General features: G+C 38.1%; 1 protein-coding gene across 1 annotated transcript; it reads left to right on the top strand.

Moving 5' to 3' along the window:
• Positions 1-225: 225 nt before the first annotated feature.
• LOC115221039 (26S proteasome non-ATPase regulatory subunit 7) lies at positions 226-10,633 on the top strand. Its single transcript, XM_029791254.2, has 6 exons — positions 226-765; positions 5,242-5,334; positions 6,269-6,366; positions 7,178-7,258; positions 8,054-8,145; positions 10,119-10,633. Exons 1-6 carry the CDS (start codon positions 591-593, stop codon positions 10,567-10,569), a joined length of 990 nt encoding a protein of 329 aa, XP_029647114.1. The 5' UTR covers positions 226-590; the 3' UTR covers positions 10,570-10,633.
• The last annotated feature ends 6,467 nt before the right edge of the window (positions 10,634-17,100 follow it).

Raw genomic sequence — 17,100 nt, 5'->3', positions numbered from 1 at the left:
CGATCCGAAAATTATTTTTAACACGCCGTATGCAAATTAACTCACTTCAAAAACAGTGTCTTTTTATTTAATACTGGACACACTGTCACGCAAAGTATAACCGGATTTTGGAATTTCCGGATATGTGAAAGCCGGATAAAGAGATCGGTGTCTCGTAAAATTAAACGAATAAATCGAATTTGTAAGGGGAGACAATTCAATTTCTACTTCCTTCACTAATCGGCAGTACGCATGCGCATACCAGTAACCGGGAATTTTTTTTGTACCTGAGTCATGCCGTTCCTGGTACATTTAATTACTTTTTAATAATTTTGGGGGTTTCTCGGTCTTCTTCTGGTGTTCAAAGATATTAACAAGAAAAGAAAAAGCGAAAGAATATCGAAAGCAGGGATTATAACAACGAGAAAATCCGACACCGTTTTGAAATTAATTCGTAAAGATTCAACTTCCAGAGGCGTCCGTCCTTAACTTTCTTCATCTCTTTCATCGTTCATTTATTCTAGTTTTGTCCCGTTTTTTTAAATTATTTAATTAATTATTCATTATCAAACTGTTGTGTATTGAATTGATTATTACTATCACCTGCAACGATGCCTGCTGCCGACGGGAAAGCCATCAACAAGGTTGTTGTACACCCTTTGGTCTTACTCAGTGTTGTTGATCATTTCAACCGAATGGATAAAGGTGGCAACATCAAACGAGTCTGTGGAGTGTTGCTAGGATCGAATCGCCAAGGTGTCTTGGACGTTTCAAACAGTTTTGCCGGTAAGCTAAAATATTGTTTTATAATATTTCATCCTCGTGTTATTTTTATTATTCATTTTTTGATAAATGATAAAACACCGGTCGGTTTACATACAGACAGACTTCCTTCATGTCGCCAAACCCGGCTTTCGTAAATACCAGAGATGCATTCGAGAGTTTCAATTGTTTATAACATTTCTCCCCTCATCTAATTATATATATATATGTGTGTGTATGTATGTGGTTTTATAACACTAAGAAATATTATTGTTAATTATGTTCTGAGTTCAAATTCTGCCGAAGTCGACTTCGCCTTTATCCATTGCGGGGTCGATAAAATCAATGGCCATTCGAGCTGTGGGGGTTGATAAAATCGATTAGCCTGTTCCCCCCTTCAAAATTTCAGGCCTTGTGCCTATGGTAGAAAGGATTGTGATCATTGCAGTTTTGTGAGGGCGGTGGAATAGCAAAATCATTAGAGCGTCAAAGTGCTTGTCGTATTTAGAGCTCTTTGTTATCCGATTTCATATCCTTCCTAGATCGACTTTACCTTTCATCATTCTGGGAACGATAAAATAAAAGAACCAGTTTTAACTGGTGGCTATCGATAACCCTCTGGTATAGTCTTATCTCCGTGTTAGAAACCGATGTTTGCTTTTGTGAATGTAATTGGGGATGATTGATGTGAACCTATACCAGTAATTATTCGGACAGCTTTGTTCCTTTCCTACAATTAACCAGCTGTCTTCACTGATGATTGCTCGTGAGAAATACTTGAATATCAAACTTTTCATGGCACGAAAAGCACACACACACACCCCAATAAAATTAGACCGCATCATCATGCAACTTGCCAGAAATAGTTGCCGAAATTCCCTCAGTCTTACCCTATCGGCTATTAAAAAACAAAAAAGGAAGGACACATCGGTTAATATAATTTCAGTTATACAAAAGAAAAAAAAAAGATTGGTTGATCAGGGCTGGAACGCATTTGATTATATAAAGAATCATTTCACACGAGATCAACATTCTTAAATTTAATTCTTTTTGGAACCTTGGGTCTTGAAGCCGGTAAGCTTTAAATAATAGCATGTAAATATTTGGTTAAGTCGAAGCTGCTTGTGGGATATGTACCCACATCTGTAAGTAAACACGGCATACATTATAGCATTTGTTATCCCCCCCCCCTTTTTTTTTCTTTTTATACGATGACCACTTCAGATTTTCACTCCAAACTTCATAGTTAAAGTACCTCTCTACAATAACTTCAGTCAGACTAAATTTTAGATTTTTTACGGTTACGTCAGTTCCTGCGCGGTGCCCCCTTTCACCGAAACTCCGGAAATTTGAGCTAATTTTGACTCTATGGAGTTTTATTAACTTAATCTTCAGACTATTTCAAAGTTCTTTGTTCTGTGGAGCAGCTCTTATCGACTCCATCAAAACAATAAATACTGCAACTGATGTACTTCATTGATGTAAAATTTTAAAAAAAATTTAAAAGACAGTAACTGTGGAAACGGATGGGATAGTTTTTGGCTAGCTATGTTGTTCCCCACCTTGTTTCAATCTTTGGACTGCGGCCATGTTGGGGCACCGCCTTAAAGGGTTTAGTCAAACAAATCGACCCCAGTGCTTATTTGTTTGTCAAAATCAGGTGTCTGTTGTCAGTCTCTTTTTCTGAAGCTCTTAGTTACAGGGGCATAAACAAACCAACACCGGTTATCAAGCTGGGTGGAGTGGGGGTAAACACAACATACACATATATCTATATCACCATCATCATTTAATTTTTCTACTTCCATGCTGGCATAGGTTGGACAGTTCCTTCAGTTTGTCTATTAAAGCCATTCATTCACAGGGCATTGATTGACCAGAAGCTATAGTGGAAGACACTTGTCCAAGGTGCCATAGTAGCATTGCACCCAAAACCATGTGGTTGAGGAGCAATGCTTTGCTATACCAGCACCTCTATGTAAACATTTAGTACTAGCCTCATCACTGCTTATGATTCAAAAAAAGATCAATGTTTGCTGTTTCACTCAGATCTAGGAGATATACAATATTTGTGTACAACACACACATTTTTTTTTTAAGCTTAAATATTAGGTTATACTTTATAGAGAGTAAAGACTCCTATTTGGTCATGAATGACCATGGGATTGCACCGAGAAAGTACCCCTCCAAGGCACAAGTCTGGGCAAGGTTATTTATGGAAGACCAGCCTCTCCACACCGCTGATGTTATCCAAGGGAAAGACAAAGGCTGATACCACTTGGCACCAGTGATGTTGCAACTCATTTCTACAGCTGAGTGAACTGGAGCAAAGTGAAATAAAGCGTCTTGCTCAAGAATACAATACAGCCTGGTCCAGGAATCCACCTCACTACCTCTAACCATTGAGCTATACACCTTCATTCCTTCTATAACAGTGATAATAAATTAAATGTTCTGCACAATTGTCTTCAACATTCTAGGTCTCTGAATCCTAAGAAATGGTCCTTGGAATTTTCATGTTGAAGACTAATCTGGGTGCCATTATGTCCATAAAATAACCATAACTCCTCTTCATTTGATTTTCAGTCCATTCAAAGTTTTTTGTTCTATATATTTTATTTAATATAAAGTTTTAAATATTAGGTAAGAAATTTTCAATTGAGTTTACATGCCTGTCCTCACCTATTGTCATGAATATGGGTAGGGTGCATAACTCAGAGATCAGGAACTTCTTCAAATCAAGCCATTACTATTTTGCATTGTGAGATCATAGCTCCAGTACTACTGACATCATCATCGTTTAACGTCTGTTTTCCGTGCTAGCACGGGTTGGACGGTTTGACCGGGGTCTGGGAAGCCAGGAGGCTGCACCAGGCTCCAGTTTGATCTGGCAGTGCTTCTACAGCTGGATGCCCTTCCTAATGCCAACCATCCGTGAGTGTAGTGGGTGCTTTTTACGTGCCACCGGCACAGGTGCCAGGGGAGACTGGCAGCGGCCACAATTGTTTGGTGCTTTAGAATGTTACAGGAAAGAATTGCAAGACGGATTCTTCAGGCTGAGCTGACTTACAGGAATCCTGGGAGTAGATCATGAATAAGATGGTTGGAGAATATCCATAGTCTCGTATTTGTGCTTGAGAATCCATCCAGAATGTCTTGATTGTAAAAGGGTCCCATAGAGGTGGTGTGTGAGGACCCTACCACCATGACTCTCCCAGAAGTAGTAGGCAGAAAAGATGAATGAATGAATTTTCATTTCAATATTGAAGTTGAGTTTTGAAGCAATGACTGTCTTTGAAATTTGCTCATTGTTTTTATGAACTATTGAAATTCTGTGAAATACTTCAGTCTGAGGAATATACAGGAAGCAAAATTACGATGGTTTTTAACTGAAGTCTTCTGTGGAATTCAAAGATTTTATATGCTATGGATTCAGCTTATCTATGGAAAAAGACACTTAACCCTGGTGGCATATGGTAGTGTTGAACTCTTAACAATTTGGTTGTGAAGTGGAGAATAAAAGTACATAGTCACTACTTGAACAACATTCGGATCAGTGAAGTTCTATCTTAATTCCACCTCACCACACTGCTGCAATTGACCATGTTCAGGCAGAGTTGACCATGAATACTCAACCACACTATATACCATCAAACATGAACAGTTTGTGGATTATTCTAAGTTAATTAGGAATCTCTCTCTCTCACAGGTCTCTTGATTCCTCAGGGAACATTGGGGTACAACAACATTTTTCCAACGGACACAGTTTGGGGGGGATCCTCTTCAGCTTGGCCCATGTCATTCCGGCTGCCCTCACCTCTGTGTTGACACTCTTGCGCCAAGACTTTTAGTCAGCCCACTTTTCACTTCCCCTGTGGGTTCCAGTCAAGTGCCTGCTGAACACTATCACCATCAACGTCATCAACATTTAACATCCGTTTTTCACGTTTGCATAGTTGGGACCATATTCTACGTAACCTGAGTTTATCTAGTTGTTGGGAATAGGTACCAGATTACTGGGAAGTCATCTGAAATAGACTAGTGTCTTATGAGAGATTATATCTTTCATCAACTTAACATCATTACTCTTGGGTTAAGCCGCAACTCTAGAAAGGATAATCGGTAGTGTGGGCCTGGACTGGATTTGAAATCACAACTTGAAGTGGGTGTAACTGAATACCAATAGGTATCTTTGTTCAAATCTGTCATTCAGTTTCCTTCACCTTTTTCTGAATATATTTCTAACAAAAATACACTGCTTCTGTTTTTTAATTTATTTTGAAAATAATCAAGAATTTGGAGCAATTTAGCGAAATAACTTATTCATTATTTTCCTTATTATTACTAGCATTTGGAACATTACAAAAAATGTCCTGGCATAACACTATAATGGAAGGTTTTTATTGAAATATGAACCCTTAAAAGTAGGAGTTTTGTATCACAAAATTTCTGATGGAATTTGATTAAATGTGTTTGTGTTTTTCTCTTTTTTTCTTTTAGTTCCCTTTGATGAAGATGACAAAGACAAATCTGTCTGGTTCTTGGACCACGATTACTTAGAAAATATGTATGGAATGTTCAAAAAAGTTAATGGTCAGTTCTGACTTTTCTTATCTTTCTTTTACCTATATATATTTGTTCCACTTGTTTTAAGAATGTGTACATCACGTTACAACTAAAATAATTTTAATATCAGCTTCTCACGTTTCTACCTTTAACCCATGTCAGGTACTCTTATATTGGCTGTATGTAACGGATGAAAAGATTGAGGCAGCTGTTTAGGCATTGGTCATTTGGCATAGCTAACTGGACATTGAACCTGTTTTAGCAGCAGTGCCTTTTTTTATTTTCTTTTTTTTTTTGGCACTGGGAGCAAAATACTCACACATGCATATACACAACGAAATACACACATACAGATGGGGATAAGATGGGAAAGAGAGAGATATTACAATTTGTTAATTGAATGCATTTGACATAAACACTTTCCCTCTCTTCATACACATAATGAGAAATTTTCTTGCACATAAACAGAGAGTGGGGTGAATGAGAAGAACATTATGATGTCTGATGTCAAATAAGTCAACATCGAATCAGTGATGCAAAATAAGCAGAGCCAAAGTCATCTTCATTGTCATTTAACATCTTTTTCATGCTGGTGGATGGTTTGACAGGAGCAAGCAAGCAAGCTGAAGGGCTGCACCAGGCACCAAGTGTCTAGCTGAATGCACTTCCTGATACCAACTACTTTACAGAATATACTGGGTGGTTTTTTTTTTTTATATGGCACCAGTACCAGTCTTTATATGTGGCACCAGTATGGGTGCTCTCGGCATGGCACCGGCACAGGAACTTAGCATGTGGCACCAGCATGGGTGGTCTCAACATGGCACCAGTATGGGTGCTCTTGACATGGCACCGTCATTCCCAAGACAGAAACCTAAACACACACACACACACACACACACACACATGTATGAACTAAGCTTATGTTTCTTTTTTTGTTTTTTTTCTTCTTCTTCTACAGCACGAGAGAAGGTTGTTGGTTGGTACCATACTGGACCAAAACTGCACCAGAATGATGTGTCTATTAATGAACTTATGAGAAAATACTGCCCAAACTCTGTAAGTGTTCTTCAGGTTTTCAAAATGAGTCCCAGTTTAGTTTTTATTGTTGTTGTTGTTCCGAAGTCACAGAATTTAGGTGCCATTAACATAGCAGACTAGAATCCAGCAACTCAGTGTTCAGTAATGTAAGTAATAATAGTAATAATAATAATCCTTTCTACTGGAGGCAGAAGGAACGTTGGATCTTGAAGCCGATAAGCTATAAACAATAGCATGTAAACATTTGGTTAAAATACTTTTGGCTAGAAAAATTCGAAGCTGCTCGTGGGATATGTACCCACATCTGTAAACATGACATACATAATAGCGTTTGTTATTTTCCTTTTTTTTTTTTTTTTTGTGCGAATTTGGTGGGAGGGGACAAGTCAATTACGTCAACCCCAGAAGCTTCAATATTCTATGTAAAAAATTTTCTTCTGTACTTTACCAGATGTAATAAGTTGTCCTGAACTTTTCCAAGTGTAATAACCTGTCCTGTACTTTTCCAGATTCATAATCTTGAGAATATTATTTCTCTTGCTCGCATTTTTCTATTGCTAACAAATGGTTCTGGCTTAAAATAATGATAAAAGGTTTTAATTCAAATATAAGCCCTAGTTTGCATGATAAATGGATTAAACTTCAGCTGGAAATTGTATATATCAGCTGTTGTTTAAATGAGTAAATTTCTTTCTCTCATATATTGAAAATGAGTGAATGAAATAAAATAAAAAATGCCTCGCTACCATTAACATTCTACATCATTCTCACTTGTTTGCACTTCTAAATGTCCACCTATTTATAAGTAAACTTTCAACTTTTTTCACAGGTCCTTGTTGTTATTGATGCTAAACCTAAAGATCTTGGATTACCTACTGAAGCTTACATTGCCGTTGAAGAAGTACATGATGTCAGTATAACATTTCAATTTATATTTAATATTTTAGTTAAGCTTTTGACACTTTTGTTCATGAAACTGTTTTTGGATGCTAGCAAATATTAGATGGAGAGATATTTGACACAGGAGTGTTATGAATGGATGCTCTTCCTGTTGCAAACCCTTGCCTGTTTTCCTAGCAAGGGAATTTTAATCCCAGAAGGTTTCGAAAGCACAGAGCTACCTTATAATTTGTTGATAGGAAATACCAACAAATGTCTCTGTTTAGAGCCCCACCTCAAATGCTGATGTCCCTGCTTTCAGCTCAGCTACAAACAATGTTTGTAGTGTACCTCACTGCACAGTTTCAAGCATTCACACTGTCATACACACGTATGAAAGGATGCTGAAAAGCTCCTGGCTTTGAGTAAAAGAAAATACAGGAGGATCAGTGAATTATGATTTTATCCAACATATTCCTCTCTTAAATTCTCACGCTTATTGCAGCGATCCTTCAGTTTTTTTAAACCCTGTAAATGAACTTGGAAGGTCGGGGCCTCCAACCAGGCCTTTCGCAATACCCTTAAAACCAGGAACTTTTCAGTATCCTGACTTACAATGGGCTCCTTTTAGTTTCCATCTCCCAGATTCATTCACAAGACATTGGCCATTCAATCTAACCAATTTTCGCTCACGTGTATTATTGTGAGGCCAGGAATGTAGCCAGGTGGAGTAAAATGTTGGTGTGTAAGGACTGAAGGTGCTTTCATGATTCATTACTATTAAAGCATACTCTGTTGTCACAACTATTAACATTATCTTCCTTAGGATGGAACTCCAACCACTAAGACCTTTGAACATGTCAGCAGTGAAATTGGAGCAGAAGAAGCTGAAGAAGTTGGCGTGGAACATTTACTCAGGTATTTATTGGGGACTTTTTCTTTGTCTGTTCTGTGTACTCTTTTATTGATTGCAGTCGTGGCACTGTGGCCAAGCTGGTGCACCACTTACAAGTTATTATATAGTGATTATATCAACTGGGTGCTTGGTCTAGTGCTTGTTTCATTGATCTTGGCATGGAAAGGTAGGAAAGACAAGATCAGCTACAAGCAAAGACAGCTCACTGAAACATGGCAATATACAAAGAAAAATTTTCATTTAATACACTGTTTGCCAGCTCATGCCAATGTGCACACCCACACATATATGTTATAAAAACATACCTATATATGGTGTGTTTTTTTGTATGCAGATGTGACTAGATTAGGAGCTGTTTTAGAACCACATGCTTTATTTGCACTTGATGGGCAGTTGTCTAATATTTTCTACTATAGTTGCAGGCTGAGCAGTGGTTTGTGAGAGAATTGGAAGCTGCAAGAGAGCCATCACACACCCATCCACATAACATCATCATCATCATTATCATTTAATGTCCGTTCACCAGGTGGCATGGGTTGGACAGTTTGGCAGGAGCTGGCGAGACTCCACTTGTCTGTTTTGGCATGGTCTCTACAACTTGAGGCCCTTCCTAACACCGAAAGTGCTGGGTGCTTTCTCACATGCCACCAGCACAGGTTTGTTTATATGGCACTGGCATATATATATATATGTGTTATGTCTGTATTTACATTTGTGTGCTGACTAGAAACAAAGTCACCATTCTTGCAATCTTCTCCATAAAACATGTCTGGCCTTTGAACTTCTCATTGCTCCAAAGACATGGAGAAATATTACATTGCTGTGGAAGCGAGTGAGGGTTGCTATAGAAAATACAGTTTCCAAAGTCATTTCAGAGTTATCTCTTGCAGTGCATGGTGATGATGATAACCCGGTAATTAAAACCACATTCATCAATTCCACTAGAGGTAACTTGAAAAGACTGTTGGTGCTTTATTGCCTAAAGTGAGTAGTGTTTGAGTTTCACGATCTTGTTGTTCTGCTAGAGGATGGTAGAGGTTTGCTCCCCCTGCTAGCAATATATATATTGTATATACAGGGTGCAGCATCACACTAATTACCAGCGGGCAAGAGATCTGCTTGGGGTTAAACTAGTAGAAACACGAAACAGCCACTTAGATTAACTTTACTTGTCAGTAAATGTATATTTTTATTAATATTTAGCAGAAGTAACAGTGAGTTAAGGCCTGAGCGCTTTGTGCATTGGTACTTGTGTCTGTCAGCATGAGTATTGATGTTGTAATGGGGGTGATATTCCATGCTTACCACTTCTTCAACGAAATTGGTGATGCTGGCATTCCTTGTTGATATTATGACCAGTTATTCTGTGCTTTTGATGACTTCTGGTGTGGAAAGAAATTTCTTACTTGAAAAATAACAAGTGATGGTTGGTGACAAGATGGGAATCCAGTCATAGAATCCAACTTCATCTCTGTATCTAACTCATACTAGCATAGAAAAGCAGATGTTAAACAATTAATAATAGGATGATTTGCACCCCTTTGAATGCTTTGGGGTTGTGTGCTAAGAAGCTTGCTTCCCAACCACATGGTTCTGGGTACAGTCCCACTGCATGGCACCTTGAACAAATGTCTTCTACTATAGTCTCGGGCCAATTAAAGCCTTGTGAGTGGATTTGGTAGATATGTGTGTTTGCGTCTGTGTTTGTTCCCCCACCACCACTTGACAACTGGTGCTGGTGTGTTTACATCCCTTTAGCCTAGTGGTTTAGCAAAAGAGATTGATAGAATAGCTACCATGCTCTAGATAAAAGTAGTGAGGTCAATTCATTCAACTAAAATTCTTCAACGCGTTGCCCCAGCATGGCTGCAGTCTAATGATTGAAACAAGTAAAAGATAAGATATGTGTGTGTGTGTGTATATGGCTTGTTTTATATATATATCACTGATGTTTCTTTTTTATTTCACATAACAGGGATATCAAAGATACAACTGTAGGTACTCTGTCACAAAGAATAACAAACCAGTTAACAGGTCTTAAAGGTCTGCACAACCACATAGAGGACGTGAGTCGGTACCTGCAGAAGGTGGCCTCCGGACAACTACCAATTAACCATCAGATCATATACCACCTCCAAGATGTCTTTAACCTGCTGCCTGACGTCAACCTGCTTGAGTTTGTGAAAGCAATGTACGTTAAAACTAACGACCAATACCTGGTCGTATATGTCGCTGCTCTCATACGCAGCATCATTGCGCTGCACAATCTCATCAACAACAAAATCCAGAACCGTGACGCCGAGAAGAGCGAAGGCAAGGAGAAAGACAAAGAGAAGAAAGAGAAAAAGGATGAGAAGGACAACGACAAAGAGAAAAAGGACTCTGACAAAAAGGACAGCTCCAGCGCATCATCAAAATCAAAGTGATGCTGTGATGGGGTCTAGGCAGCATATATTATGTACTTCATTGCTATTAAATTCAGTTAATCTATCTCTGTCTTGCTTGCTTTTCTGTTTTGTGTTCTGTTTCTTTGTGAGTGTTGTTGTTGTTGCTTTCTAGACTTACATCTGCTCCGATGAAGCAGAGACAACCTAGGGCTAAATAACAACAGGGGCATCCCATCCTTTTTGTATCTAGATAAATGTACTCTCTGTCAGTTCTTTTTTAATACCTATTTCTTTACTACCCACAAGGGCCAAACAAATGGATTAAGTCGATTATATCGACCCCAGTGTGCAGCAGCTGGTACTTATTTAATCGACCCCGAAAGGATGAAAGGCAAAATTGACCTCAGCGGAATTTGAACTCAGAACGTAGAGACAGACAAAATACCGCTAAGCATTTTGCCAGGCATGCTAGCGTTTCTGCCAGCTTGCCACCTTTAATTTTAAGTTCTTTTTTAATACAGTAGAGTGTGATTTAGGGGAGATTAGGCTGTAATGTCTAGCACATGAAGTGACCTCATGGAGACTCCTTCTTTGGTTTGTTTATGTTTGTGTGGTTTTTAATAACAGGAATAGTAAACAGAATTAAATTGTTCTTCTGACAACTTACATAGGGCATGTTGATCCAGACTTCACATATCCTGATAATTACAAGATTTATGTTGAATTAATCTATCATTATGTCTTTCACAGTAAATGATACGCAACTATTGTAGTTTTCATTAGAAAAGATATCCAGCCATTGAAACCATGCCAAAGCTAACATGAGAGCTTGATGCATCCCTGCAGCTTGCCAGATTTCGTCAAACCATCCAACCCATGCCAGCATAAAAAAAATTAACGTTAAATTAGAATGGTAGTCACCACTCGTCACAAGAATGTGGCCTTCGAGATTTATGCCCTTGTTTACTCTTAAAACACCAGCATCATTAAGACGATTCATTCATGGTTCCCAACCATAGTCTCATTGCTTCAGGAACCTTAAAAGAACCAGTGCCAGTCAATTCAATCAACTCCAATATTTGATAGAAATTTTAAATTTTAGAAACTTAGGGCTTGTATTTGTCCTAAAAAGTTGACGTCCAAGAATTAATAGTTAACCCAAAAATGTGAAACACATCACCAACAGAAAATTTTGATGCTTGTGAGTCAAAGATAGCAAGGATCCTAGATTGTCACTTGGCTAGCTAGAAATAACTGCCAAATCAAATGACCCCACAAAAAAGAACATTTGGATAACATAATCCCAAATGCACTATAACTATGGCTGGATGCTCTTCCTAACATCAATCACTCCAAGAGTGTAATGCGTGCTTTTATGTACCACTGGCACGGGTGAAATTTGTGTGACACCAGTATCTGCCATGACTGATTTTGGTCAGCTTGATGGGTCTTCTCAAGCACGACACAATGCCAAAGGTCTTAGTCATTGCCTCTGTGAGGCCCAACACTCAAAAGGAGCTCCGCCACTTTACCTCCACGAGACCCAACGCTTGAAAAAAACGTTACTATTTTCTTTTGTTATTTTTTTCTCTTGTTCAAATTCATTCTATTTCAATCAAGTTTCTACTTTTTTAATTAGTGGTGAAAATACTTCGGTTTATCAGGACTGAAACATCTATAAAGAAGGGTGCAAAGGATATTATTCGTCTTTAATAAAAATAATAGTTTCTTACATAAGCACAAAGCTTGAAATTTGGTTAAATTTACCCCAGAACTTGATTATTAATTTAATTCAGTGGTTCCCAAACTTTTTCAGGCTGCTGCCCCCTTGACATCCAGGCCACATTCCTAGTGCCCCCACCGCAACAAACCATCACAAACATAGACCTCTTTCTGAAGCAAATTCAAAGCATCTATATTTCACAAATAAAACTTAACAGAATGGATCCACATCAATGTGGACCATGTTCTGAGTAAATATGGATTGTATTATTTGCACTAAATGCCCATGCCAGAGTTATCTCTGCCTAACACTTATCTTCAAATGTTTTCTGCATTACTTCCATCATTATGAAAATGTGATGTTCCACGCTGCCATTACTATATAGACTGTCCATAGCAGAAGAAGCGGTGTCAATATTTAGTTTTACATTCACCTGTCTGTAGTTATCATTGTTAAACTCTTATTCATTGTCAGTTAAAAAGAAAAAAAACTCATCAGGAGTTCCAATATATATATGTAGCATGGTGTAGTGTTTGCTTGCTAATAGCATCAACAAAAAAGAACTCATTTCAACAAGAAATAAATGAATGCAGTAGTTATACATGAGCTACTTCAAGTTTCATGATTGGTGAGATAGTGTGGTAATTGGACAAGCTTGCGAACTGTACTATGTACAAGCCTATCCAATTACTGCATTATCTTACCAATCACAAAACTTGAAGTAGCTCACATATAATTCCTGCATTCATTAAACACACACACACACACATAAAGTCCACTCATCCATACAATACATAAAAATGCATTCACATTTAAAAAGCATCAAATTATATATATACACACATACACAAAATGGATAAATGACATAAAAACTTCAGAAAAAGATGTTAATTAAAAACAGGTTAACGTTTTTCAATTGATTTTATGGAATTCTTGATATTTAGAAAGTGATATTTTTTTTTAACAGTTTCACCAGGAATAGTTCAATAAATATTGATAATGGTAAAGATGATAATCATGATGATAGCAATGATGATGATGATGATGACTGTGAGGATTTCTTAGCTTGTCTCAGGTCATGTAGTTAGATGTAGGGATAGGCTATAGTCATCTGGATCAAGCTCGGTATATGAGAGATACTTATTCTCTCCACCACAGAGGAATGAATGGCAAAGTTAACCTTGGTAAGATTTGAACTGAGGTTAATAATAATAATAATAATCCTTTCTACTATAGGCACAAGGCCTCAGATTTTGGGGGAGGGGGCCTAGTCGATTAGATCGACCCAGTATGCAACTGGTATTTAATTTATCGTTCCCCAAAAGGATGAAAGGCAAAGTCAACCTCGACGGAATTTGAACTCAGAACATGAAAACAGACAAAATACTGATAAGCATCTTGCCCGGTGTGCTAATGTTTCTGTCAGCTCGCCACCTTAATAATAACAGTAATAATAATAATAATTGTCCAAAAATTTAACAAACTTAGTTGATTAAATTCCCGACCACCCAGAACTTGACCAGCAAATTATTTTATCAAACCCCAGTGGGGTTTCACAGTGTTTGAACTCACAACGTAAAACGCTAGAACATCTAAAGCTTTAATGATTCTGCCATTCAACTTTCAGTAATAACAATAATAATAATAATCCTTTCTACTATATGCACAAGGCCTGCAATTTTGTGGGGAGGGGGACAATTGATCTCATTGACCCCAGTACTTGACTGGTACTTAATTTATTGACCCCAAAAGGATAAAAGTCAAAGTTGACCTTGGCGGAATTTGAACTCAGACAAAATACCACTAAGCATTTTTGCTCAGCATGCTAACAATTCTGCCAGCTCTCCACCTTAATAATAATAATGATGATGATGATGATGATTTCAAACTTCTACCACAAGGGCAACTTGGGAAGGGGATCAAGTCGACTACATCGACCCCAATGTGTAACTGCTACTTATTTAATCGACCCCGCAAAAGGATGAAAGGCAACATCGACCTTGGCGGAATTTGAACTCAGAATGTAAAACCAGACAAAATACCACTAAGCATTTCACCCAGTGTGCTAATGATTCTGTCAGCTCTCCACCTTAACAGTAATTATTATTATTGTTATTTCTACACTAGACACAAAGCCTTCAAAATTTTGGGGAAAATGGGATAGTCGATTACATCGATCCCAGTTCATAGCTGGTACTTATTTAATTGATCTTAAAAGGGTAAAGGGCAAAGTCAACCTTGGTGGAATTTGAACTCAGATGGTAATGACAGACAAAATACCACTAAGCATTTCGCCGAGTGGGCTAACAACTCTGCTAGGTCTTTGCCTTAATAATAATTATTACTTCTACTCTAGGCACAAAGCCATGAACATTTTTTGGGAAGGAGCTAGTCAATTACATGAACCCCATTGCATAACTGGTACTCATTTTCATCGCCCTAAAAGGATGACAAAGTTGACCTCAGCAGAATTTGTACTCAGAACGTAGTGGTAGACAAAATACCATGAAACATTTCGCCCAGTGTGCTAACGATTCTGCCAGCTCTCTGCCATAACAATAATGATAATAATCTTATCTATTATAAGCACAAGGCCTGAGAGGTGTAAGTCGATTACATCGAACCCAGTGCGTAACTGGTACTTAATTGACCCCGAAAGGATGAAAGGCAAAGTTGACCTCAGTGGAATTTGAACTCAGAATGTAGCGATGGGTAAATAATAATAGTAATCCTTTCTACTCTAGACACAAGGTCTGAAATTGAACTCAGAATGTAGCGATGGGTAAATAATAATAGTAATCCTTTCTACTCTAGACACAAGGTCTGAAATTGCTGGGGAGGGGACTAGTCGATTACATTCGACCCCAGTGTTTCACTGGTACTTAATTTATCGACCCCGAAAGGATGAAAGGCAACATCAACATTGACAGAATTTGAACTCAGAACATAGCATGCTAACAATTCTGCCAGCTCTCCACCTTAATAATAATAATGATGATGATGATGATGACTTCAAACTTCTACCACAAGGGCAACTTGGGGAGGGGATCAAGTCGACTACATCGACCCCAATGTGTAACTGCTACTTATTTAATCGACCCCGCAAAAGGATGAAAGGCAACATCGACATCAAATACATCAACCCCTATGCTCAGCTAGTGATTATTTTATTGACCCCGAAGGGATGAACTGGAAAGTTGACCTCAGCCTAATTGTGCCTACCTAACTTTGATCATAGTGATTTCTTGCATATTCACAGGACCAGGAATTTTTGGGAGAGGGAACAGTCTCGTATTAAATCCAATACTTGACTGGCCCTTTACTTTAACAACAATCCCAGAAGGATGAAGGACAAAGTTGACCTTGGTGAAGTTTGAACTCAGAACAAATATTGCAACCATTTTGTTTAAAGCTTGGCAAATTTTTCCATCTATCATCATCATCATAACTTGCTTATTCAGGCACAAGGCCATTAGTTCTGAGGAAAGCTGGTGGTAGTGGTGGGATTCATATATATGTTGGTGTGTCTGTGTTTGTCATCCCACCATTGCTTGAAAACCGATGTTGGTGTGTTTACGTCCCCTTAACTTAGTAGTTCAGCAAAAGAGATCAATAGAAGTAAGTACTAGGCTTACAACGAATAAGTCCTGTGGTCAATTTGTTCAACTAAAGCATTTTGTTCACCATCCTATTGAATCTGTCAGGAAAAATGTTCTTGTGATTTGACACAAGATCAGAAATTTGGAGAGGTCTATTTCACTTGGCATATTTCTGCTTTGTTGTATTACTGGTGAATAAGAAGAAAAATTAGTTTTACAGGATTTGATCTCAGAACATTATTAAATACTTCTGTCCAACACTACCACAATAATAATAATAATAATGGTTTCACATTTTAGCACAGGGCCAACAGTTTTTGAAGGGAGTGGGGAAGTCGATTACATTGCCCCCAGTACTTGACTGGTTTTATCTACTCTGAAAGGATGACAATCAAAGTCAACCTCAGAAGAATTTGAGCTCCGAACACAAAGACAGTTGGAATGCCACTAAGCATTTTATCGAGCCTGCTAATGGTTCTGCTAGCTCAGTGCAGAATTACCATTTCAAATTTTGGCACAAGGCCAGCAATTTCAGAAGAGGGGCTAAGTTGATTACATTGACCCCCAGCGTTCAACTGGTACTAATTTTATCAACCCCAAAAAGATGAAAGGCAGAGTTAACTTCAGTGGAATTCAAACTCAGAACATAAAGATGGATGAAATGCAGCTCAGCAGTTTACCCGATTCCCTAATGATTCTATTAAGAACTTCTAACTTTGGTCCAACACTGCAATAAGTAGTGTTGATTAAATTGCTATCATTACTTGATTACATCAATCCCTTAAGGATAAAGAGCAAAGCTGGCCCGTGCAGGAACTGAAATTGTAACTATAATGTAATACCACAAGACATTTATTCCAATGCTCTACTGATTCTGTCTATCAACAGCTCTCAGTAACAATAATATTTCACCTAGTAATAATCATACCTCAAGTAACTTTCAATGGCTTATGTGCAGTATCAATCATAAAAATCCTATCTACTTTAGGCACGAGGTCGACAATTTTGGAGGAGGGGGCTGGTCAGTTACAAAGACCACAGTGCTCAACTGGTACTTGCTTTATTGATCACCAAAAGGGATGAAAGCCAAAGCCCACCATGGCAGGATTTGAACTCAGAATGCAAAGAGCTGGAATTAATGTAATAAGGCATTTTGTCTGATACTGTGAGGATTTTTGAGTTTGCTAATCCACTGCCCATGTATTTTCTCCTTTTTTTATTATTATTATTATTAAGCACTTGTGTGGC

The sequence above is a fragment of the Octopus sinensis genome, linkage group LG17 (genome assembly GCF_006345805.1).
Source record: "Octopus sinensis linkage group LG17, ASM634580v1, whole genome shotgun sequence".
Classification (NCBI taxonomy): Eukaryota; Metazoa; Mollusca; class Cephalopoda; order Octopoda; family Octopodidae; genus Octopus; species Octopus sinensis.
This window is presented reverse-complemented; position numbering and strand designations above follow the sequence as displayed.